Source organism: Dipodomys spectabilis, unplaced genomic scaffold, assembly GCF_019054845.1.
Source record: "Dipodomys spectabilis isolate Male_0828 unplaced genomic scaffold, ASM1905484v1 ptg000324l, whole genome shotgun sequence".
Classification (NCBI taxonomy): Eukaryota; Metazoa; Chordata; class Mammalia; order Rodentia; family Heteromyidae; genus Dipodomys; species Dipodomys spectabilis.
Window position 1 is genome coordinate 1,849,133 of NW_024871001.1, and position 25,104 is coordinate 1,874,236.

General features: G+C 35.4%; 1 protein-coding gene across 1 annotated transcript in view; it reads left to right on the plus strand.

Annotated features, from left to right (window-relative positions):
- Cfap47 (cilia and flagella associated protein 47) overlaps positions 1-25,104 on the plus strand; it is a 236,069-nt gene that overhangs the window by 134,561 nt on the left and 76,404 nt on the right. Inside the window, exons 43-48 of the mRNA XM_042702461.1 lie at positions 606-717; positions 2,164-2,387; positions 5,159-5,343; positions 13,305-13,330; positions 18,917-18,931; positions 22,505-22,695. Coding sequence (XP_042558395.1) covers positions 606-717; positions 2,164-2,387; positions 5,159-5,343; positions 13,305-13,330; positions 18,917-18,931; positions 22,505-22,695 — 753 coding nt within the window. The remainder of the gene's footprint in view (positions 1-605; positions 718-2,163; positions 2,388-5,158; positions 5,344-13,304; positions 13,331-18,916; positions 18,932-22,504; positions 22,696-25,104) is intronic.

Genomic DNA, 25,104 nt, shown 5'->3' on the forward strand with positions numbered 1-25,104 from the left:
AGGCACACTAGTTTCAGTGTGTAATTATAGTTACTCTATACTCATTGATATTAATTTTTATATGTACTATTATTTGAGTAAATCAACATATTTAGGTAAATAGGATGGGAAAATTACAAATTAAAAGTGAACACATAGTCTCTGTGTTAAAATAGTGAATTTGTTCTTCGTTTGACTTACCACTGAAAACTTAATTTTAGACTTGATCTCAGATTTCATGATTGTGTGTGTGTGTGTGTGTGTGTGTGTGTGTGTGTGTGTGTATGCCAGTGCTGGGGCTTCAATTCAACCAGGCAGGTAATATTTGTTAACATTATAGGATTATAGGACACTGTAATTCCAACTTCAAAGCTAGGTTTGTTTCATTTTGATTTTCAAGTAGTTGAATGTCTATCCGAATCCATTCTGATATACACTGTGGTAGAAGTATGATATACACTGTGGTAGAGGTATATTGAAGCTTTAATATCATACACCTATTTAGAGGCTATGTTTCTCAGAAAAGAAAGCATGAAAAGGACTTACAGGATAAATATTTCCCTTACAACATGTAGCATATATTATGGCCACTTAAATTTCTGTATTATTGTATGCTTATATTTTAGATTGGAGAATTAATATACCTTGTAGAAGGAAAAGGTTTGATCCCCTTGCCATCCAGTTTGCTTCCAATGAAACCACCTGGTCCTATTGATTACAGTAGTTCTCCAGATGAAGGTATAGACACATGTTTTATTTAATTTGCAATTTTAAAACTGATGATATTCCTTAAAGAATGGCATGAATTCTCAAAGAAAGTTTCTCCACTATATAACTAGATTTGGAAGCCCCCTTTAGCTATATTATACTCTTATCTATAAAATGTAACACCATTTTACCAACTGAAAACATTAATGGCCATTTCTTTTTAAAATTTCCTTTTAGGACTAGATAAGGTTTGGAATTTGGCCTACAAAATATTGCTCAGCACAACTATCAATTTCTCATGCAGTTAGGATATTACTATGTTCTGAATAATCCATATTGTTATATAACCTAGAATTCTACCTTGCTGTCTAATTCTTGATTATTATTCCTGAAACAAGTAAGCATTTAGATATAAGGTTACTATTAAAAGCAAATGGTGTTTCTTGCCACTCATTGGTAGTTATCTTTTTGTGTTTATTTCTGTTTCTCCAACATTTTCTTGAATACTTTTATTATCTTTAAGTAGTTGTACAAAGGAGTTACCGTTCACCAAAGTACTTAAAATACAGTGAATCGTGATCAATGTTACCCCTTTCAACATTCTCACCCAACTCTCCCAACTCATCCTTTCACTTACTTTTCTTAATTTTAGGTTGTGTATACATAATCCCCTTTAAAAATTGTTAATGTAAAGGAGATATACAGATGGGCTACAGTTACATAAGCCAGATAAAGAGTATATTTCTTTTGGTACAGTGCCAGCCCTTCTCTTGCTTCTCTCCCAGGTTTTCCCTTCTGTCCCTTCTCCTCCACAAGTTGTAGAGTTTATTTTTCAACATAGTATCTAGTGAGTATCACTACTGCATTCATTCATCCTGTATACCTCCATTTCTATGCCCCCCCTTTCCATCTCCAAACAGATAAACTTATAAACAAGACAAAAGTTACAGAAAATAAAAACAAAGAAAAAAACTCATTTCCATTTCTTGGAGTTCATTTTGATAAATATCGTTTTATATGATCATATGTGCATAGCTATTGAGACTTTATGATCCTCTCCTTTAGTCTCACTATGTGATATTTTATTGAAGAATTAACCACCACATGAATTATGATCCTCTCCTAAGAATATCCTCCTTTGGTCTCACTGTGTGATATTTTATTGAAGAATTCACCACACCCTTCTACTACGTTCTTAATACAGACAAAAGCACACAGAATGCTTTTTGTAATAATGTTGATTAATTTTTAAAATGGAAGAGCCACTTGACCACCTCTGGTTGAATATCAATGAAATATCTTTAATTACAGAAGATTTACTCTTGAGACATTGAATAGGTAATAATAGAAATTTATCATCTGCTTATATTTATTGTTTAATAAATACAATAGCTGCATCTATATATTTCAGACCTCTTAGTCCTTCTTGGATAACAATGTCAATTATATTGTTTATGACTATTTTGCTTTCCCTAGAATATGCTGAGAGTAATATTCTGTATTTGAAATGTAAATCCAATGAAGTCCTAGATGTGAACCTTAAATTACCACTGACAAATGAAGCCAAGGAAAGGGCTTTGGCTTTTGCAGCAAGACAGCAGATGTCTACTCTTGAATATGAACGAAGAGTGATCACAGGCACACTACAAAGCAGTAGTGTCCGTGTAGCCATCGCCCTCTTAGGACTGACCAAAGTTGAGGTAGGAATAATCACAGATGTTGTACTTCAATTAGTCATAAACATACGGTGCTATTATTACTGAATAATAACATTTTTACATAGAAGAATGAAATTCTTTTTCCTCAGAAAGTCACCTCATTAGTCTTTGCGAAACCTCATTAAATAATAACTTCTGAAACAATAAATAATTTTGCACAATTTTACACAGTAGAAATCAGCATTTAAGTCACAGAAATCACAATTTTGGTTGGATATTACAATACTCTGAAGAACTTAAAGTAACACCAGTACCTAGGCACCATTCCAGAACAATTAAATTTATATTTATACAAGAGAAATTTCTACAAGTTTTCCAGGATATTTTTGCTATACAATCCAAACAGAATCAAGTCTGCTGTCAGATTGACAGACTGAGAATCCAGACTCTAACACTGTCCAACAATATTGTTCTGGTTTAGTTACTTAAATTTCTTCATCTCCCATTTATCTTTTAATATAACAGTATAAATTTTGAAAATGAAATAATTATATAAAATGCTTAGTGTCTATAACTGCTATGCATAATTGTTCCATTTATGACTACTATTATGATTATTTTTACTACTACTACTACTACCACTACTACCACTACTACTACTACTACTGCTACTATAAACTCTATTATTATAGCTTGAAATAGGTACAATCTGTTCTCACTGAGCAGGGAAAGCATTTCCTTAAAAGGGAAAACTGCCCATGTTGGTGTACTGACTTTCCAATTTCTGTCACATATAATCTTCAGGATGGTCTACATGATTTTCATGGCTAGTTCATCTAGTTTACTAGTGTCAAGCCTTTGACTGGAAGCCAGTTTCATATAGAACCCCACCTCAGGCAGCACAAGCCTCCTTTTCTCCAAATATCTGAGGCATATTCTCCATGCCTTTTGAACTTATTCTGCTATATTTATTTGAGAAACAATGATGCTTCCTTTAATTACTACATATCTCTGTTAAACTGTTCTTGAAGGATGTTTTGCACTCTAATTTATGTACATTTTATATGAAGTTTTATCCTTGCTCTTTAAGGTTTATCTTCATATATATATATATATATATCACAAAAATATTTGACTTATTACGAATTTTTCTTTTGTTAGGATACTACAATTAACACAGACTAATCACAGACTCCCACCAACTTATTTCAAAGATAAGCTAAATTTTTAAGTTCCAATTCATTTAAAATATTAAAGCCAGAAACTTTCATGTGCTCTTTTTAAATTTAATTTCACTGTCATTTTTGAATTTAATTTCATTTAATTCAAGGGGTTACAGCTATATATGTAAGGTAGTAAATTTTGTGTCAAACATTGGGGTGAGGTTTGTGTTCTGCACTTGAAAAGGTTCTACCCTATGCTTCTACCCAGATCCATCTCAGATCTGTCCGCTCATCCATCCCTTTCTAAAGCCAAAACACATTTTTAGCACGTAACTATTAGAAGCAGAAGTAAGTGCTAGGACTGGTGTTTTTCTTCAGCCTGGGTTTGTAGATTCTAGGCGGTTCAGTAGAGGAACAACAATGTGGAGGGGCAACAATGTTTGATATGCTCTTAATTAAGATCTCTACTACATTTCCAAGAAGCTGATGATTCCCTTCAAAGAATCATAACTTATTTCTATTATAGAACAGCATATTTGAGAAGGTTTATATTTAACTGTTCAGTAAACAATAAAAATTTTCAATGAGCAGACATTTGAAACTTTCAGTACATCACCATGCTTTCTTTATCCTTTTTATATTTATGTTTTTATATTTTTCCTCCTCCCCCCCTAAATTTTACTTAAATACAGAATCATTGAGGGAGGTGGGTTTGGTACATGACATTCTCTTTCTCCTTTTAGATTTCTTCCTAGAATCCAGCATACTTGCATTTATCATTGCATTTAACATGGGTTTTAGAGGAGATTTACTTTTGCACTAACCTATTTCTCTTGTCAGATTGTGAGTACCTAGAATGGAAAAAAAAATTTCTTATGGTATTTTGTCTTTTCCTTTGACACCTTATGTATGTTATGTATCCTGTCACTTTATAAACTAGATTTAAAATATCACTTGTAACCTGCTTCATTTGTATTGTAAGACTAGGTTTTATCTTCACTGTAATATTTTTAGAAGGACTGTTTTGTGTCTAGAGGAGTATATGCATGTAAAAGTTGTTATAGTCTACATTTAGTGAATAATGATTGAAAGAATAAAAAATATCAAACCTAAGCATAATACATCTGTAAAGTGGGAGGATTTAATTATTCTATATTTATAAATTCAACATTGGTGAACAGGGAATGCTCAGTTTTTATCTGTAATAAGAACAATATATGAACTGAGTGTGGTGTGTGGTGACTCATTCCTGTCATCCCAGCAATTGGAGATTTGTAGCAGGGGGATTGGGTGAAAACTGTTCTCAAAAAAATAAGTAAATAAAAACAAAAAGATACAAGAAAGAAAAGAATTTTCAGTGCTATTCAATAGTAGAATGGTTCCTTCCGAGGTAATTAGTTACTTATTCTGAAAACATTAGAATAGTTGATTGTTGACTATCTCTCAATAAAAGACTGTTGTTTCTGTGAAATGTGTTAATATTGTCCAGTACTAGTTACCTAACTGTTCAGTACTAATTATCTATGTTTATAAACAGGTAAACTAATCTTTTAATGTATTTTGCCTCAACTTATTAAGTACATAATGTTTAGCTCTGATTTGAAGATAAAAGTTCAGAGGACTATATTCAACTTTACCAATTATTTGCAGTGTCTTATGCTCTTCAATTTATCAAAGCTGAAGAAGCCTAAGGCTATTCCGTATTTAGCACAACTAAGCCTTCCAGAATATTTTCATGTTCCTAGGATTATCTTCATACCACAGATCCCAGAAATACAAACTAGTAAACCAACTGAATCTCAGGAAACCAAGGCTATTACCATAAAAGGTAACCAGCAACATGTTAATTGGAATATTTGTCATTATTTATGTTAAGAAAGCAACCATGTGTATTTATGTGTTGCTTATCTTCTATATGAACCAGGTTCTTTATCACTTATATATTTTGCTCTTGGTCTCCTGTGCCTCTCTATTCTCTAGCAAGAAAACATTAACCAGGGTTAATGCAAATATTGATACACTGATATTATCAAATACAAGTTATCAGATATAAAAAGATACTAAATATTATTTATTTAAAATTATCTTTTTCATTTGAGTTCCTTTAAACACTAGACAACAACAAGAATGTAATTTTTTCAGCAGAACTATTCAAAGAATGTACCATAATTCCAGTGGTATGAATTACAAATGATATTTTGCATACATTTACTTTTATTGAAATTTTGCTTGTTCTGTGAATTTATAGCCATTGTGCAATGTTTCTAAGTCAGAAAGAGTGGTCACAACTTCTAAATTGAAGGAAAATCTGTTCTCTTTATCTTTCTAGGAAATGAGGATGCCCAGAAGAAAATAACACATCTCCATGCAGGTAACAAGAGTTTAAAAATTAGCTCTTATCTATGGCAATAACAGACTATGTGGAAATATAGATGTCCTTTTAAAATATTCAAATATAAAAAACAAAAAAAACATGAAATCTATATCTAAAAATAATACATCATTGTGAAAAGATTATTATTGACAGAGGGAAGTCAGTAGGTGGGAGGAGAAGGAAGAAGATAGTGGTAGGAATGAATATTATAGAAGCTCAATGGGCTATTTTCATGCATATGGGATATTTTCATACACAGATTTCAGCCTCCTGAATTAGGTAGAATTATAAGAGTGAAGGGTCAGTCCCAAGCTACCAGTATTATTTTCTAAGAGGTAAATTACTTTTGACATTTCTGAAAAGCAGAATTTTCCATTATTTTTGTAGGATGATATAGTGCACATAAATGGCTCTGTTTAGTCAGTTATCTAAAGATGAAGATCACAAGAATCATTTTAAGAACATAAAAGGTATATCAATGATATACATGCTTTTGAAATTTAACTATTAACTTACAACTGAAGATAGCATTGCATAATTTTACATAAAATTCTAAGTTTACCAACCTTTTGCAATTCTATTTATACCCATTCATACTTACCGTGAATTATTTATATAGTTGAAATATAGAAATCCTAAATTATAGAGGCTATGAGATCATTAATGGAACCTCAGCTGTACTGTAAATATATGTGAATGTATAACTGTGCCCAAAAGTGATTGATATTTTGGGAGGCAAATTCAAATACTGTAAACAACCAATATATAAATTAGGTACATATAAGATTTTTTTTAACTGGAAAAATATTACTGTTGGACTCCATCTTAAGAAATGTGTATTTCTTTTGCAATCTGCTCTCAATGTAGATAAACAAAATTCCAGATAGCTTTTTCTTTGCCTCAGGGTAGAAGAAACAATGTTTATAATGCTGAAAGTTTTCATATTTTTGGAATATAATTCTCTAAATTTCAACATCTCTCCCCTTACACAGTCTATGGCTTGTACTAAGATTTACATTTTCTGTTCACTTCGGTGTCTTTCCTTCTACTTCTCATATAACAATGAGACACAATTGTGCTCCATATCACTGAAAAGAAATACTATAAGTCAAATAACTAAATATAACCAAATCAACATAATTATAAGACTACATATATTCTATTGTTATATTTTTAGTATGTTTTCAGTTTGGCGATAACTCTTTTATTTTATTAGGGTCCATAAGTTAAAAAACTATGAACTTTATAAAAAGTTTCTCATTCTATTAGGTCTCCAATGGTGAACATACATTCTGCAGTACTATATTTAGAGAGGCATTTAATGAGGAATTTTGTAGCCATTTATCCTAGTTTAAGTCCTGGAGAACATGCTGTGCATTCCCTTGCTAGTTGCTCATTCAAATTAATTTGCACAGTTAGTAAATCAATCTGGAAAGAAAACCTTAAAATTAGCTATGGCCAAAACGTTTTTTTTTAACATGACAATTAGAGAAAATATATGGTATCCTGAAATGAAAATACAAAACACAAAATTAATTGACTGTCAACAATGTCTTCCTTCCTTCCCCATGGAGGGGTTAATTAAAAAGTGAAATTTTATTTTCAATTGTTTTCTTTGGGAAATTTTGTCTTCTTAAGCAAATTATATATGAAAAAGACAACTTTCTAGTTAAAATGTTGGCAAGCTAAGAATTCTTGATTAGCCTTCTCTTAATTTTCCATTAAATGATCCATGAAGACATACAGAAATTCAAAAATTAAACAGTAATGGAAAAGCAAGATAACAGCTAGCCATTTACATGAATCCTATGAGAAATTTTCACTAATTACTGAGCTGATGTGGCCAGATTGAAAAGCACATTTAATGGCCTCTTCAGGTTCCAGTCCAATTAAAACATACTTTGGTTGTAAAGAGAACTCTGCTTACATGATCTGCTTTTTCCTCAGGAACTTGTTATTTACACCTACTAGAAAGCCTCCTTGTTGCATATATCCTGTCATGCAGTAGGAGTTCAAAATTATTTTTCTAATGAGTGAATGTATGTGAACTACTTGAGCTAATCCGTCTTGTTTTGCATATTGTTCTGGTTTTCTGATAGTCCTATTCTATTGCATATTTTCTGAAAAAAAAAAAAAAAAAAACAAGCTTCTGGAGTTTAAACAACGGCAATTACAGGAGAAAATGTAGAGGACCATTATCCTTTCAAGAATATATAGAATCTTGGGGCTGGGAAGGTGGCTCAGTAGTAGAGCGCTTGCCTTGCATGCCTGAGGCCCTGGATTCGATTCCTCAGCACCACATATAAACAAAAAGAAAAAAGCCGGAAGTGGTGCTGTGGCTCAAGTGGTAGAGTGCTAGCCTTGAGCTGAAGAGCTGAGGGACAGCGCCCTGGCCCAGAGTTCAAGCCCCACCACCGGACCCCCCCCCCCCCCCCCCCCCCGCCAAAAAAAAAAGAACGTATAGAATCTTGAACATCGATGTGTTGTGCTGGTGATGGTGGCAGTGGTGGGAACCACCCAAGGTGTATGCTTTTGATGAGAGTAGAGTTGGTTAATTAATGAGAATGAAGGCAGAATTACCAATAACTTTGGAGGTTAAAAAAAGTGTAGAATTTGGGCATCAATGCAAAGTTACAGATTAAGCTGTAATTTTACATGTAGCAATAATTTTACATGTAGTATAAATGTTGAAAACTTCAGGCAACCAAAAACTCTGTAGAATGCATAATTTCTACATAGGTGTAGGCATAAAAGAAACTTGTTGAATCCAATAAAATATGGGGACAAAGAACTAAAGATGTAGTAAAGAATGGAGGAAATGTAGTAAATGATGTATGTGATAAAGAAAGGCACAAAATGAAATATTAAAAATAAACATCAATATATTGCTACCATGTAAAAAGCTCAGTCAGATTTTTCTGAGTGACAAAAGTCAATTAACTGAGAGTCAAAAAGTGGTAGTGAAATCATTTTTACTCTGACAAGGTAGCTGATGTGCAATTGTCATATTCATTTCTCTTCCATTACTCTCCCTTCTCCTCTTTTTATCTCCCACCAATCTCAACAAGCTTCATTGTTCTCATTTTGCCAAGTATAGTATTTTAATGATATTCACTTTCCTTCACTGTCTCCATTAGTCCACTCCACTCTCACTAGTACCCCATTCCTCTCAGGACCTGTTCTACATTCCTGTCATTCATTTTTTATTGTATGCTAATTTTTCAAAGAGATTCCCTGTGGTATTTCACACATTTATATACAGTAGTTTAATCTGACTGACCCCTTCCTTTACTCTCACTTTTCCCATCCCTACTACTCCCTACTATTCAGGAGCTTTCTGTGAGTTCCACTTTGTTATCTTCATTTACAGTTTAAGGAAGTGTATTTTGAGCCACTGGGAATGCAGTGAAGATAATAGAGTAATCATTAATCCTGCAGTGGTCCATTTCTTTGATATATATTCTGATATTAATATGAAGGTCACCAGATGTTTTGGGCCCTTTAAATCTAAAGAAAAATTACTGATTAAGAAGTCTTTACCACTGATGTCTCTCTGCATTTCTTTTTCCTGGAGTAGCTGACTCCAGGACTTAATACCTTAATCATATAGGTGCAGCTTTTCTTTAAAATTCAGAATACTTGACAAGGGTAAAGGAAACCAAAGGCAAGTTTGAAAGAACAATTTGAAAAGGAACAAAGTATCTTATTATCAGCTTTATCACTAATCACAATAATTACAGATGAATTAAACTGTAACAACTGAATTTTTTCATTGCCAAGTAAAATGGTGCTTTATAGTATTTTTGATTGAATTTTAAAATATCCAAAAACCTATTCAGATATTTTCTAATCAAAAATATGTGGAATAAGTTATATTGTTAGAATTTATAGATGTTTAAAGCAAATAACTAAAAAAGAAAAGCTTTAAAAATTTTCAACTTGGTTTCATCTGGTCACATATTCTGAAAATACATAAAAGGAGAAATAAATTTCATTTATACTGGAAGATCTATATGACTCTCTCAATATTTGATGAATGTCAAAGATGCCATACTATATTTGAACAGCACATATAATAAGATTATACTTTTCTATACCTAGTAAACTGAACTTGGCTTTTAGAGAAATAATTGATAATCCTTGCAGTTTATTTATTATAGCAATTAGATATCTCCTTGTAGTCTTTTTTGTCTCCATGCTTTAAGACATCAGGAAGACTAAATAGTGAGTACTTCTCAGTAAAATTAGACAGGAAACTGCATATCCGTTTTCCTTGCAGATATTTACATACTTCATAGGAAGAGAATTCCATGCTCTCAATCATTTGGAGTATGTTAGTTTGAAAAGGTTGTCTACACAGTATTCTATGTGGATTTCAAATACTTTGTTTCCATTCACGCATTCCTAATTTCCTCCTTATTTTTATTGCCCTTCCTTCTTCCATTCTTCTTTTTGCCTTTTAACTTTCTTCCCTTCCTCTTTCCCATCAGTCTTCATTTTCACACTTAAATATTATAATACTTTAGACATTTCTGGAGATAATCTCTTCCATGTTTGATAAGTTTACAAATAATCATGGAAAATTAAGCAGAAAAAATGGATTTGTTAGTCAAGTTGTATGCTATAATTAATTTAGATTTTTAGCTATCCTTTTATTCTCAATAGCTTTAATTTGTCTGTAGAGAGAACACAGGAGTCAATGTCAGCTTGAAACTTTCTCTTACTTCAACCAGATCAGTTCTAGTTTCTTCTGTTTTGCATGTTAAGATTCTCTCTTAGATATTGTTTGTAGTATTACCAAAAGAAAAATTAAATCTATTAGTTTAATTTAAACAGCTAAGAACTTGATTTCAGAAAAAAAAGACTTTCTGTTGTTTAAACAACAACACGCTTTTTAATTACTAGTTGATTTTGTCATTTTTACAGCAGCAAATATTTTACAGAAAAACTTTCCTTTGCTAAGGCATGGCAAGTTGTTATAGTAAAAGTTCAAATGGATTACCTCTGCCTGTATATATTTTTCTGTAATCTCCCCTCCTTCACTGACTCTAGGTTTGGCTATGTGACTTGCTTTGGTCATTGGGCAACTTAAGAATGTGAAGGAACCACATATTTGAGAATAATTTTACATTAAAGTATTTCTTATTTTGTTACTTGTATATTTTGATACTAATATGAAAAAGAATGAGTGCATCACAGAAGATTACGGATCCTATGGGACAGAATTCCAAGCCAAAATTTCAAACCACAGCCTTTGGCAAGGTTCCCAAATGAGTCCAGGTTATGGAATCATGAAAAAATAAGTGATTATTGCTACAAACCACTAACATTGGGGGTGAGTATGCAATAATGGCTGGCCAATACACTGGTATAAACTTATTGTCTCAACCAGACTCACTCTAAGATCTGTACATCATTTTTTTCATTAATTATTTGAGGAATTATGAACCACACAGATTCTTTCAATGACCAAAGTTACCTATAATTTCATTTCATTCAAGAGTTATTCTATTTTACGTTGATTCAGTAACTATAATCTGGTGGATTTATTTGTATTTGTTTGTCTTTAGTTACAATAGAATACTAACAACTTCTACAGTTGGGAAAACTACCTGAAAAGAAAATGCAGCAAGGTGTGGACATGTCGATCAATGATAGAGCTTCTGCCTAATTTATATGAGGCACTGGTTTCAATCCCCAGCACTGAAGAAGGAAAAACTTCCTTGTTTCTTTACGCCATTTTACAAGCCTGGCTTTAACTATACATTATAGTCCATCCAAATTATACGACCTAGAGTAATTTAGTTAAACTCTTTGAACAAGTTACTTGTAAATGTTTAACCTTTCAAGGTGGATGTGGGCATAAAATTGGAATATTGGAAAGTGTTCATCTAGTTAGGTACTCAATCAGTGTTGATTGCTCCTATTAATTCCCATCTGTACGCATCTGGCTCTCTCATTGACAAAAAGGAAAATAAAATAGAAAAGAGAAGCAAAGACACCAGGAAAATTATATCTAAGTAGGATAGGAATGAAAGGGCAGGTCAAAATTGTCCCCAACTTTAGTAATTTTTTTTAATTTAATTTAATTTTTTTTTGTGAACATGCTGTACAGAGGGGTTACAATTACATGGGCAGGATAATGAGTACATTTCTTATCAAGCATTGCAACCCGCTAATTTGTTTACCCTTCACATCCCTTCCCAGCCTCCCCCCCCCCCGCACCCCCCCCCCCTGCACCAATGTTGTTAAGCTCGTTTTCGACATGAAAACTTGTACTTCTCATTGTTGCAACAGGTCCACCTGTATCCTTAAATGACTTGTTTTTCCCCATCTCCTCCACAAGTTATACTGACATAAAATATAGTGAAAGCAGGGGTTATACTGTGGGGGAGGGACATACAAAGCAACAAAGATATGATTTATAAATGTGTTAGAAACAAATGCATGGAAGAAAAAACGAATAGAATACATATCTAAGGGTTCATTTTCCTAACATCACATTATCTGAACTTTTCCGCTTGACTCACACATATACTAGATATTGCAAATAAGGGAAACCATGGGACCTATGTTTCTTTGGGCCTGGTTTACTTCACTTAATATAATTTTTTCCAAGTTTTTCCATTTCCTAACAAATGGGGCAATGTCATTATTTCTGATGGAGGTACAGAATTCCATTGTGTATATATACCACATTTTCTTGATCCATTCATCTACTGAGGGTAATCTGGGTTGGTTCCATATCTTAGCTATGGTAAATAATGATGCAATAAACATAGTTGTGCTGGTAGCTTTAGTGTGGTCTTGTTTGTAAACATTTGGGTAAACGCCCAAAAGTGGGATTGCTGGGTCATAGGGGAGCTCTATGTGAACTCTTTTGAGGAACCTCCATACTGCTTTCCAAAATGGTTGAACAAGTTTACACTCCCACCAACAATGAAGTAAGGTCCCCTTCTGTCCACATCCCCTCCAGCATCTGTTGTTGTTAGAGTTCTTGATTTTTGCCATTCTAACTGGGGTGAGGTGGTATCTCAATGTTGTTTTGATTTGCATTCCTTTTATGGCTAGGGATGTTGAGCATTTCTTCATGTGTCTATTGGCCATCCTTATTTCTTCTTCAGAGAAGTTTCTCTTTAAGTCTTTAGCCCACTTATTTATTGGGCAGTTGTTTCTTTGAGGATTTGTTGTTGGGGGATTTAATTTTTTGAGTTCCAAGTATACTTTAGATATGAGACCCTTGTCTATTGTATGGCTAGTGAAGATCTTCTCCCAATCCGTGGGCTTTCTATTGATCTTGTTAGCTATGTCCTGTGCCATGCAGAAGCTCTGCAACTTCATGCAATCCCATTTGCCCAACCTTTCTTTGATTTGTTGTGTTTCCGGGTCTCTATTCAGAAAATTTCGGCCTGAGCCAAGGAGACCCAGGGTTTCTCCTATTCCATCCTGTAATGTTTGCAGAGTATCTGCTTTGACTTCAAGGTCCTTGATCCATTTGGAGTTGATTCTGGTGCAGGGTGATATATAAGGATCTAGCTTTAGTTTTCTACAAGTAGTTAACCAATTTTGCCAGCAACATTTACTGAAGAGGCTGTCTTTCTTCCATTCTATTGTTTTAGCTCCCTAATCGAAGATTAAGTGGCTATACGTCTGTAGGGTCATTTCTGGGTTTTCAATTCTATTCCATTGGTCCTGAGGTCTGTTCTTATGCCAGTACCAAGCTGTTTTGATTACTATGGCTTTATAGTAGAGTTTGAAATTTGGTATTGATATTCCTCCAGCAGTGTTCTTTCCGTTGAGGAGCGTTTTTGCTATTCGGGGTCTTTTATTGTTCCATATGAATTTTTGGATTGCCTCTTCTATTTCCTTGAAGAATGAGGTTGGAATTTTGATAGGTATCGCGTTGAATTTGTAGATAGCCTTGGGAAGTATTGCCATTTTCACGATGTTAATCTTTCCAGTCCAGGAGCATGGGAGGTTTTGCCATTTTCTAAGTTCTGTTTTGATTTCCTTTTTCAAGATTTTAAAGTTTTCATCATAGAGGTCCTTCACTTCTTTAGTTAAGTTAATTCCTAGGTATTTTATTTTTTGTGGGGCTATTACAAATGTAGTTGCTTTCCTAATTTCAGCCACACTTTTCTCATTGTTGGCATACAGAATAGCCATTGATTTTTGGGGGTTAATTTTATAACCTGCTACTTTGCCAAAGTTTTGAATCAGCTTGAGTAATTTGGGAGTGGAGTCTATGGGATTCTTTAAATACAAGATCATGTCATCTGCAAACAGGGAGAGTTTTATTTCTTCTTTCCCTATTTGGATCCCCTTTATGTGTGCATCTTGTCTTATTGCTGTAGCTAGGCATTCTAATACTAGATTGAAGAGAAGTGGAGAGAGTGGACATCCTTGTCTTGTTCCTGAGTTAAGAGGAAGTGGCTTTAGTTTTTCACCATTAAGTATAATGCTGGATGTAGGTTTGTCATATACAGCCTTTATTGTATTGAGGAATGTTTCATGGATTCCTAATTTTTCCAAAACCTTCATCATAAAGGGGTGTTGGATCTTGTCGAATGCTTTTTCTGCATCTATTGAGATAACCATGTGGTTCTTATTCTTGCTCCTCTTGATGTGATGAATAATATTAATTGATTAGCGTATATTGAACCAGCTTTGCATCCCTGAAATGAAACCTGTTTGATCGTGGTGTATGATTTTTTGGATGGATTGTTGAAGTCGATTGACCAAAATTTTGTTGAGAAGTTTTGCATCAATGTTCATCAAAGAAATGGGCCTATAGTTCTCTTTCTTTGATGAGTCCCTGCCTGGTTGTGGGATGAGGGTTATGATGGCTTCATAGAATGTGTTCGGTAGAGAACTTTCTTTTTCAGTTTCATTGAAGAGTTGGAGGAGTATTGGTGTGAGTTCTGCTTTGAAGACCTTGTAAAATTCCGCTGTAAAACCATCTGGTCCTGGACTTTTCTTAGCTGGGAGGTCTCTTATTGCTGTTTCTATTTCAATGCTCGATATGGGCCTGTTAAGATGGTTTAACTCAACTTGGTTTAGTTTTGGCATGTCAATATTTGCTAGGAAGAGGTCCATTTCTGTCAAGTTCTCAAATTTATTAGCATAAAGTTTTGAGAAGTATTCCCTTATAATGTTCTGAATCTTGGTTGTTTCCCTGGTGATGTTTCCATTCTCATCTCTGAGTTTATTTATTTGGGTGTGTTCTCTTCTTTTTCTGATAAGATTTGCTAAGGGTCTGTCAACTTTGTTAATTTTTTCGAAGAACCAACTATTTGCTTTGTTGATTCTTTCTATAGTTTTTTGGATTCTAATTCATTTAATTCTGATTTAATTTTAATTATTTCTTTCTGTCTACTAGATTGGGGTTTATCTTGCTGCTCTTTTTCAAGGAGGTTTAGATGTGTCATTAAATTGTTGGTTTCAGATCTCTCCAATTTGTTGATGTAGGAGCTCAGAGCTATAAACTTGCCTCTGAGTACTGCCTTTGCAGTGTCCCAGAGGAGCTGGTAATTTGTGTGTTCAATTTTGTTGAATAGCATGAACATTTGAATTTCCTTTCTAATCTCTTTCATGACCCACTCGTGATTCAGCAGTGTGTTGTTCAGCCTCCATGTGATACCGGACTTTCTTTGGTGGATTTTGGTGTTGAGTTCTAATTTTATTCCCTTGTCGTCAGAGAGAATGCAGAGTATAACTTCAATGTTTCTGAATTTAGACAAGTTTGCTTTGTGGCCTAAAATGTGGTCTATTTTAGAAAATGTTCCGTGTGCTGCTGAGAAAAACGTGTATTCTGATACTGCTGGGTGAAAGGTTCGGTAGATGTCTGTTAAATCTAGTTGATCTATGCAGCTGTTTAGATCTGCGGTTTCTCTGTAGAGTTTTTGCCGAGTTGATCTATCTAGTGGGGAGAGTGGTGTGTTAAAATCCCCAACAATTAATGTCTTTGAAATTATATGGGATTTGAGGGAAAATAGTGTTTCTTGGATAAATTTGGGTGCTCCATTGTTTGGCGAATAGATATTTAGAATTGTAATATCCTCCTGAAGGAGAGATGGCTTAATTAGTATGTAGCGACCTTCTTTATCTCTTCTCACCAATTTTAATTTGAAGTCTATTTTATCTGATATTAGGATTGCAACTCCTGCCTGTTTAAGGGGGCCATTTGCTTGGTAGATTTTGTTCCAGCCTTTAACATTGAAAATGTGTTTGTGTTTACGGGCAAGGTGTGACTCCTGAAGGCAGCAGATAGAAAGGTCTTGTTTTCTAATCCAACTAGACAGTCTATGTCGCTTAATTGGAGAGTTCAGTCCGTTAACATTAAGAAGTAGGACTGAGAGGTATTTGGGAGTTCCTGCCATGTTACCCACCTTCTTGGGGGCTGTGAAATCTGGGTTCTTCTAATGGTTCTTGGATTCTCAGTTTGGGTGCAGTTTCTTGGCTTTTATTGTGGTCTTGTTGATTTTCTATGTGTAGGACATCTTTAAGAATCTTTTGTAGGGCTGGTTTGGTGGAGATGTATTGTTTCAATTTTTCTTTGCTATAGAAGGTTTTTATTTGGCCTTCAGTTATGAAGGAGGGTTTAGCTGTGTACAGTATTTTTGGTTGATAGTTGTTTGTTTTTAGGGCATGGCATACATCATTCCAGGCTCTTCTTGCTTTGATTGTCTCTGCTGAGAAATCTGAGATGATTCTAATTGGTTTCCCTTTATAGATGATTAATCTTTTCTCCTTGACAGCTTTAAGGATCTTTTCCTTGTTCTGCGTTGATCCTGTGTGGATTATAATGTGACACTGGGATGTCCTATTCTGGTCTGGTCTATTTGGGGTTCTAAAAGCTTCTTGTATCTGAATAGGCCTATCTTTTTGCATGTTTGGGAAGTTCTCTGCTAGGATCCTGTTAAACAAATTTCCTAGACCATTAACTTCTGTTTCTAGGTGCTCCTCTACACCCATTATCCTTAGATTAGGCCTTCTGATCGTGTCTCTCAAGTGTTGGATAGATCTATCATATTTCTTGGACTTGTCTTGGATGGTTGTATGTTCTTTCTCTATAATATGTAGTCTGTCTTCAATCCTTGAGATTCGATCTTCTGCATGGTCTCACCTGCTATCAAGACTTTCTTCTTTGTATTTTATCTCTTTTCCTTCTAATTGGTGAGTTTTGATGGCTTCAAATTCTTTGTTGAAGCTTTGTTTTAGATCTTGTATGAACCTCTTTACTTCCTTAATTTGGTGTTCAGTGTTTATTCTCAAATCATTTAGTTGATTGTTTATGGTTTCCTTGGACTCCCATTCCTTCTGTTGGGTTCCATTCAGCATTCCCTTTGTGGTCTCCCTGACTTCCTTCAGCTCTTTGTTAATGGATTCCATGAATGCCTTTAGTGATCTTTGTGTATTCTCTTCCTGCTCTCTCAATTCCTGTATTACTCTTTGATTAGCTTCCTCCCATTCATGGGATTCCTGTAGTTTTCTTTGAGTGTTCTCAGCCTGTTCACGCCATTCCTGCCTTTCTCTTTGAGTATTCTCAAGCTGCTCACGCAAATCCTGTATCAGTTTTTGAGTAGCTTCCTCATGCTTATGATATTCCTGTATAAACTTTTGGATTGCCTCCTTTTTCTCCCTATCATGCTCATACAGAGTCCTTTGTATGCTTTCAATCTTTTAATTTATCATGTTTGCCAGCAGTGTTTGTAGAGCTATTTGGGAACTCTCCTCTGGATTATTCATTATCTGTTCTGTCCCCTGATTATCGAGATTGGGAATTGAGATACCCAGATTTGCCATTTTTCTTGTGTTTTTCCGGCTTACTCTGCCCATTTGAGATGAAAATAGCACCAGTTTTGTGCTAGAACACTATCTTAAGGCAAGCATCAACCAAAGTCTGAATTTGCACAGTCAATAGTCTACAGATGTAATCTAGTTCAACTGATACGTCTATTCAACATCAAACACCTATATGTTAATAGGCTATGAAATGCAAAGAAGAATTTGGAAACCAGAAATTATTAGGATTAGGGAGAGATGTAGGTAAAAAATAGGAAGATTGATGTGGGGAGGCACAGGAAGAGTTATCTAAGTCCTAATCTCAATGCAGGAAATAGATTGGGTAGGATGAAAGTAGAGCAGAGAAAAAAAGAAGAAAGGGAAAGGGAAAAGAAAAGAGACCAGAAAAAATAGAAAAGTAAAAATTAATAATATTATGCAGAAGCGAAAACAATCTATTTAGAGAAGAATGTGAATATATTGAGAGAAGGGGAGGGATATAAAGGACATGTGAAAAACTTAAAAATAAAAATGCTTAAAATATTATATAGGTATAAAGAGGTAGTATTGCTATTAAGGAATTTAAGTCTCAGAGGTTTTGAATTGAGTAATAAATTTGTGGATTAAGTGGGTACACAATGGGGGATAGGGTCTAATAGTCAACTACAGGTTTATCTGAGGATGTGCAGGATAAGAATTAAGTCACATAAAGAACGAAAGAGAAGAACAGGTGAAAAGGATAGGAAAGGAAGAAAAAAGATCAGAAGTTTAGTAGAGCTAAACAAAAAAAAAAAGATAATTAAAAAAGAAAAAAAAGAGAAAGAAAACAAAAAAAAGAAAAACTCACACTCACATCTCCCTAAAATAAAAATTATAAGAGGAAAAAAAGTTACTGGAAAACAATTTTTTTTCAAAAAGGCAAAAATTAAAGATTAAAAAAAGTTTTAGAAAAGAAAAAAAAATTTTTTATATGAGGTACCAAAACAAAAGAAGAAGAAGAAGAAGAAGAAGAAGAAGAAGAAGAAGAAGAAGGAAGAAGAAGAAAAAAAAGTTCTTTGATTTTTTTGGGAGGGGTGGGGAAAATCCTGTATCTCCCTTGTGTCCGTAACCAGCTTCTTGTTGCTGTCTCTGGTCTGCTTGTGGTCCTGTGGCTTGGTTGGTTTCTTAAGTCAGTTTGCTCGAACAGGCAGAAAAATGCTCTGCTTTACCCAGGATTTGGTGATCCTCCTCCCAGGCTAGTTCAAAGGGAGGCAGATCTGCTTTGAGTATCACAAAAGAGGGGGATGCAGTGATGAGGCTAGGTTCTGGGTAGAGTTGAGGCCTTTCAACAGACAGTAGCTTTTCCTGGGGGCTAGTTTGTGAGAAACTCACAGAGCCCAGCCTGGAGCCATTCTCAGCGTTTCTGTTTACTGATTTTCAATTGATTGTGGAGGCTGCTAGAGGGAGGGGCAGCCTCTGGCTCTGATTACCCAGTGAAGAAAGCCACTCCTAGGGCGGGCGCCCAAGCTGGGTGACTTTTTCCTGGGTGGAGCTGAGTCTGGTGGGTCACGCTGCCGTTAAGATCTTGTGACCTGCTAAATGACTCGTTTTATTCCAAGGCCTGAGTAGGAGCTAGCAGCTCCTCCGAGCTTTGTCGGTATCCAAGATGGAGATCTCCGGGGCTGTGGGGGGCGGGGTGGTCTTCCCTCCTCTGCTCCCTGAGAAGGAGTGAGGACGTCGGGCTTCTACTCACGCCAAGTCTTGGTTCCTGGGTCCTCTCTGATCTGCGAACTGCAGGATGAAGATGTCTGCTCCTTGTCGGTTCTTGCTAGTGTTGAGTAGAATCTGCTCGCCCGCTGCGTCTGGCTCCTTTGTCCCGAACTCTCTGTGGCTCAGGTATGGCGCCTGCAATCGCCGCTGCCACCGTTGCCGCTGCCGCGGCGGCTGCTGGCAAGAGCTCAGATGAGTCTCCTTGCCTGGATTTTCCCTCTCTGGCCTGACTCTCTGTCCTGTGATGGCACACTTGGTGTGATTCTCTAGCTTAGGACTGTTCACTGGAACTCTAAAACTGCTTTCTATGCGAGAGCTTGTTTAGACTCCAGCTTCTCCTCCGCCATCTTCACGCAACTTTAGTAATTTTTCAGAGCTTATATGTACCAACAGAAGCCCACATCTAAATTTTATAAGCTTCAAATAAACTCACCCACCTTAAAATAAAATAATTCTTGGACTTCCCAGAGTTACAAAATGACAATAGAGGATAGATGGATTTCTTCTCTTCTTCAACTGTAACATGAACTGTAATCATTTTCATTTTAAGAATGTGTACTATTCAGCTTGTACACAAATCTTACTTCACACCTTTTTTCCAATGGACACCAATTAGTTACCCCATAATTCAAATCATTTTCTAGTTATGTCGACCTGGGATGTAATGGGTCTAGGAGTTACATGAGCTTATATCATCGAGCCTATGTACTCCTTTTGCAGGCAGGTGTAATGCCCACAGAGATTTAGAGTAAGAAGCTGGAAATCAGGTAGCCCAAAGGAAACTCTCTTTTCTACACTTACCAGTATTTATAAACAATAACAGACCCTGAGAGCAGGTCATAAGAGCAAATAGTTTAAAAGGTAATCTTGGGGAGACTTAGGTAGGAGAATGAGACACTAGAAAGAGAAACTATCTGGGGTAGCGCATGGATTATATTGAAGAATTGGAAAAGACTGAGTGATCTCCCCATAAGAAGATGATGGCCTGATAACACAATATAGCCAGTAAGTCTTCCAATTTCTAAGGTTGGAAATGGTTAATATCTAAGGGGATATAGATAAATGTTATAATCTGGAAGTAATTTGTAGTACTTGCCATACATACATATCTTACATGCTTCAATTGCATTATGTTGTATATTTAAGACAAATAGGTATCATCTCTCTATATCTATATCTATATCTATATCAATATCAATATCTATATCTATATGTCAGTGCTAGGTCTTGAACTCAGGAGCTCACATTCTCAATTGGACTTTTTTGCCTAAGATTGGCACTCTGACACTGGAACCAGATTTCTACTCCCAGGTTTCTGTTGTTTAATTAGGATCAGAGTCTCATACTTTTTTTGCCCAGGCTGGCCTGGAACCACAATCCTTAGATCTCAGGCTTTTGAGAAGCTAGGATTACAGGCATGTGAGCCAAAAGTGCTACAAGATAGATATCATTTTATCAATAAGTTTTCAAAAGGAAAACCGTTATTTTCTTGAATTCCAACTTTATGATGGCTTTCCTTTTGGATTTATAAAGGAGAGGGGCTCACCCTGTATTCCTTAGGAATTTTACCCATTAACACTTCATCAGTTGGGAAATATATAATTAAGAATGTCCTTGGCATTCACTTTCAGACTCAGTGATCATTAGGAAATGAACATCTCTGTATTCCAGCCAAGTTGAAAATTATATTGATTGCTATGTGAATAGAGCACTCCTTTGTCATAGACATGTGGCAGAACATAATGCTTACTAAATCCTCTGTATAACCACTTATTAGCCTTTTTTTAGTTAGATAAAGCCATGTATTTGGGTTTGGCCAATTAAGTGAAATACATGTTAATTTTAGACTGGACACTGAAAAATCCTTGAACAATCTTCGAAACATTCCTTTTTCCCTGACTTTTCTGTCAACATAGAGTGATTTCCCAGATAATATAGCAGCAACAAGCTAGTAGTATCATTCAAAGAATGAGGTCCTTAATGACTTTAGGAAGTACACATTCTTCCAGTCCATGTAAGATAGGCACTCTTAATTTGAACTCTGAGCCTGGGCACTGTCCCTCAGCTCTTCAGCTCAATGCTAATGCTCTACCACTTGAGCCACAATGCCACTCCTGGCTTTTTCTGTTTATGTATTGCTGAGGAATCGAACCCAGGGTCTCAAGCATGCGATGCAAGCACTCTACCACTAAGCCACCTTCCCAGCCTTGTACTCTTAATTTTTAAATAAATTTGAATGATACACCCTGGAGATTTAACTTAATATATTATCTCAGTTGAATGTTGATTTATCTAAATTATACAATAAAATTTAGTGCTGTAATACTAAATATTTTTTGACAAAATTAATTTTTAAGAATTATGACATTGACTTACTTCACTTAATATAATTTTTTCCAAGTCTTGCCATTTCCTAACAAATGGGGCAATGTCATTCTTTCTGATGAAGGCATAGAATCCCATTGTGTATATATACCACATTTTCTTGATCCGTGGAGTAAGCCAAGCCCAAAGAAACATAGGCCCCATGGTTTTCCTTATTTGCAGTATTTAGTATATGTATGAGTCAAGCATAAAAGGTCAGATAAGGTGATGTTAGGAAAATGAACCCTAAGATATGTATTTAAATGTTTTTTTTCTTTCATGCATTTATTTCTAGTGCATTTATAAGATTATTTCTTTGTTGCTTTGTATGTCCCTCCCCCACAGTATAACCACTGCTTTCACTGTATTTGATGTCGATATAATTTGTGGAGGGGAAGGGGAAAAATAAGTCGTTTAAGGATACAGGTGGACCCGTTCCAACAATGAGAAGTACAAGTTGTCATGTCGAAAACAAACTTTACAACTTTGGTGGGGGGGGAGGATTGGGAAGGGGGGTGGGGGAAGGCTGGGAAGGGATTGGAAGGGGAAACAAAGGAGGAGGCTACAATGCTTGATAAGAAATGTACTCATTTTCTTACCCATGTAATTGTAACCCCTCTGTACAGTTTTTTCATAATAAAATATAAATAAAAAATATATACAGAAAAAAGAATTATGACATTGAAAATGATTAAATTGTTTTTAAATTATTTTGATTGTTGCAGATGGATCTGTTTTAATACCCCTAAGATTTGCACCTCTTTCTTTTGGACGCTATCCTTGTAAAATGTTGTTGACCTCCAAGTACGATATACGCCTCTATAACTTTGAAGGTGTGGTAAATAAAGAAGAAGCAGAGAATGAATTTGTGTTTGAGACACCAGCATTTCAAGCGCTTACTCAAGATATTCCTATAGTAAGTAAAACTAGGCTGGGTGCCAATGGATCTTGCCTGTAATCCTACCTATTCAGAAGGTTGAAATCTGATGATCATGGTTTGAAGCCAGACTGGGCAGAAAAGTCCATGAGACTTTTATCTGCAATAAAATACTCAGAAAAAGCTGGAAGTGGCATTGTGGCTCAAGTAGTAGAGTGCTAGCCTTGAGTACAAAGAGGCTCAAGGACAAGTCCCAGGACCAGAAAAAAAAAATGACTGGTTCTGGGACTGAACACTCACCAGCATTAAGAGAAAATGACATAAATTTACTTACAGCTTTGAATAAAACTAAAAACTAAGCCATTCTAAATCTGTGCCAAACTTGTCCTTATAAAAGATAAGGACAAAAACTGGAAAATGTTCGCATGGAAAATTAGCTGTGGAGTCTTTCACTGAACTGTTAGATTAAATTTTCACCTGGTTAATGGAGTGGAGGGCATCTGGACGGAGGGCCATTTGCACTTCCCCTCATGATATTTCCTGTAAAATTCTAGAACTGAAAAAAAGTTTAATGTCAACTTCTATAGTCCTATTAAATATGTAAAGTTTGATGAGCTTGAACTCTGGGCTTGGGTGCTGTCCCTGAGATCTTTAGCTTAAGGCTAGTGCTCTACCACTTGAGCCACAGTGCCACATCTGGTTTTCTAGTGGTTAATTGGAGATAAGAGTCTCATGGACTTTCCTGCCTGTGCTGGCTTTGAACTGCAGTCCTCAGATCTGAGCTCCTGAGTAGCTAGGATTACAGGCGTGAGCCACTGGTGCCTATCTTAAATATGTAAAGTTCTAAATTTGCTCTTTTTCTCATTTTAGTCTAGGCAATAATCTGGCAGTACACATACTAGAAGGGAAATATATAAAAATTTATTAACATACAAACCTTGGGAGCCATACACAAAGTATAAGATTCAAAGAAGATTCAAAGTTGTTGAAAATTATATAGAAAGTAAACAAAAATATTGCAACATAGGCTTCTGGGAAGAGTTGAAGTATTTGCATAGGAGAAAAGACTTGTTTTCTATTGTAGATAGCTTTTCAGATGTATCAGACCTCCTCTTCTTCTTGTGAGAAGTACTTTCCTATATAGAAAGAGGAATCTTAGATGCAAAAGCCTCTGCCAACATCCACTGTTTACTAATAAAAGTATAAATTTATTTTGCAAAAGATCAGCTATGCTAGGGACTGGTGGCAACACCTGCAATCCTCACTATTCTGGAGCCTGAGATATGAGGGTTGTGGTTTAAAGCCAGCCCAGGCAGTGAAGTCTGACAGACTCTAATCTCCAATTTATTAGGAAGAAAGAAAAAAAAATCAGGAGTGAGGTTGTGGCTCACGTGATACAGAAGTAGCCTTGAGCAAAAAACCCTTAGGGACAGCACCCAGGCCCTGAGTTCAAATGCCAAGTCTGGTGCACACACACACACACACACACACACACACACACACACACAATCAGTTACTCAAAAAATTAATTTTGTCTACAATTTTTCAGAATAGCTATCATGAAATATTACAAAGAAACAAATTTCAAGAAAGCTATTTAACACTCCTGAACCCACTACAGCTGTCTCAAAGTCCTCCAAACCTCTCATCCCAAATTACTACAGATTTCTAAATGCATTCTGTTGCTGGTTATTTTTAATTGATATCAGATTTTCTACTTGAAGGTGCTATTACTCAATAATCAATTCTGAAGTATGGCTTTGCTTAAAAAGTTAAATTAAGTATCCATAGTTAATGACAAATTCCTAATTAAAAATTATTATGGCCTGGTTCCGATGTCTCATGCCTGTAATTCTAGCTACTCAGGAGGCTGAGATCTGAGGATTGCAGTTCAGTGCCAAGTAGGCAGAAAAGTTCATGAAACTCTTATTTCCAATTATCACCAGAAAACTGAAAGTGGTATTGTAGCTCAAAGTGGTAGAGCACTAGCCTTGAGCGTAAAATCTCAGGGACAGTGCCCAGACCCTGAGTTCAAGCCCAAGACCAACCAAAAAAAAAAGAAGAAAGGAAGGAAGGAAGGAAGGAAGGAAGGAAGGAAGGAAGGAAGGAAGGAAGGAAGGAAGGAAGGAAGGAAGGAAGGAAAGAAAGAAAGAAAGAAAGAAGGAAGGAAGGAAGGAAAAGAAAAGAAAAGAAAGTAAAAAGGCTTCCTTCTGATTTTGCCACACAGAATTGTGGGAGCTCAAAATTTTGTTGTGATGTTAACATTTGACTAAGACAGTTAATAGGCACTGAGAGTACTGACAACTGTAGCTTGCCTACTTATTAGACAAAGTGAGCAAGAAGTTAATGTAATTGTAAAGTTATCTTTGGTGTTTTTAGAGTAATGAATTGATTTTTGATTAATTATTACAGATATAGTGAAAGTCATAATGGCACACAAAATTCTTT